The sequence below is a fragment of the Sinocyclocheilus anshuiensis genome, unplaced genomic scaffold (genome assembly GCF_001515605.1).
Source record: "Sinocyclocheilus anshuiensis isolate Anshui unplaced genomic scaffold, SAMN03320099.WGS_v1.1 scaffold363, whole genome shotgun sequence".
NCBI classification, from domain to species: domain Eukaryota; kingdom Metazoa; phylum Chordata; class Actinopteri; order Cypriniformes; family Cyprinidae; genus Sinocyclocheilus; species Sinocyclocheilus anshuiensis.
The window spans coordinates 899,638-901,402 of NW_015552568.1; the positions used below are offsets into that span (position 1 = coordinate 899,638).

The 1,765-nt window shown below is 35.5% G+C and overlaps 1 protein-coding gene across 1 annotated transcript in view; it reads right to left on the reverse strand.

Moving 5' to 3' along the window:
• LOC107665012 (intraflagellar transport 81 homolog) overlaps nucleotides 1-1,765 on the reverse strand; it is an 18,280-nt gene that overhangs the window by 11,727 nt on the left and 4,788 nt on the right. Inside the window, exons 9-10 of the mRNA XM_016455737.1 lie at nucleotides 1,581-1,676; nucleotides 256-402 (exon numbers count right to left, since the gene is read on the reverse strand). Of these exons, the coding sequence (XP_016311223.1) occupies nucleotides 256-402; nucleotides 1,581-1,676 (243 nt within the window). The remainder of the gene's footprint in view (nucleotides 1-255; nucleotides 403-1,580; nucleotides 1,677-1,765) is intronic.

Here is a 1,765-nt window from a genome sequence, read left to right on the forward strand (position 1 = left end):
ATCGTGAAAAGCGCTATACAAATAAACTTGAATTGAATTGAACATACTGTATGTTTTTATGCCTTGCATATCTGGTTTTCTATGATACACGAAACAAGCAAATTCTGATAATTTAGGTACATTGCAAAAAGTAAAGTGATCTAACTGGTTATTATAGTAGCTTTAACACAACAAATGTTGTAATATTTCTAAACAGAACAGGATGAACAGCTGTGTTTCTATGTGTTGTGGATGGTGACTGTGTGTTTTCAGTACCTCATCTCCACGGATCAGCTCTGCTCCACCCCGCTCTCGTGCCTGACTGCTCTTCATGTTCAGTTCTCTCTCCACAGCTGCCAACTCCTCACGGGCTTCCTGCAACTCCTCCACCTTGGTTTCCTTCTTACGGACTATAATAGCAGCCTAAACACACAAATGTACTTTTTACACAAATGTATTTATTTTTAATAACTTTTTGCTGGTTTATTAACTCCCACATTTTCTTAATTCAAATTTTAACAAAGATATAAATAGAAAGTTTTCATTTTAATTTAAGTTTAGTTTTTTATATTTTTTTGTTTTTGTTTAAATATTAATAAAAATGAAACTATGAATTTAAAAAAAAAAATTTGTAAGTACGATTCTTCACTTTCTTTTATTGAAGATGCGCACAAGATGCTCTCTGGAAAATATAAAATCATGCTAGAGCACATTCAAGCAAAAGTGGGACAAACTCAACACTAAGACATTCTGAAATTCATGTGTATTTTTAAATGAAACTTTTCACCCAAATTGCCATGCTGATAAACAAATGCAATTTGTCATGAAAAAAAGAAATTTTGCAAAACAGAAGAATTCTCACTCGTGATGGTTTTAGAATGCATTTTTGTGTTCTACTGCACTGCTTTTACATTTTCTATGTAAACATGTGCTAGACGGCTTGTTTGACAAGGCATTCGAAAACAGAGGACTGTAAAAAGAAGTTTGCCTTTTAAAAAACGCATATCTAGACCTTTTTTTCCATTCCACTGCCCAACATTTCACATTTTTAAATGCAAAAACTGTCAATGGCCCCATATACCTTTGGAAACCACTGTCTGTAGTAGGAAGATCAGTTGCCTGGGACAAAGGTTAATTATACAGTCTTGTTGTTATACAAAAATATTTGACATCAGAATGCTGCCGCTGACCAATCAGAATCAAGAGAGCCGTTTAATAGGCTATGATAATGGACATCTGGCAACTACATATGAAACAAATGCATATTGTTGTATTAGCAAATCAGAGAACATCAAACATTCTTTCAAGTTCAAAAGATATGCAGGACAAGTGCATAATTTCTCCACACGGGTACGAACGCCACATGGTCATCTATACTCTGTTTCTCCATTCTGGGCACGCTGGGCTTCAAAGGGCTTAAGGGGCAAATACTAAATCACACAGTACTCTACCCTGCATGAATAAAGATTGCCCGCAAAACAAAGTTTGGGCAGAAATCCCCCTGCCCAAAATAAACCTGAACTCTCAGATAAAAAAGAACAACACCTGTTCAAGCAAAGTCAAGCAAGTGATGAGAGAAAAAAACAGAGATGACACCTTACCTGCTGTCTGAACAAAGAAAGTTTATCATCCATTGGGTCATTACGCATCATCCTCTTCTCAATCAGATGGTTGATTTCTGTGTTGGTTTCTCTGATCTAATGAACAAAAGACAGTTCATTACTACAGTGGTGGCTAAAATGATTAGAACACTAGTATTTTCACCAGCTAAAAATGGTTTGAAGTC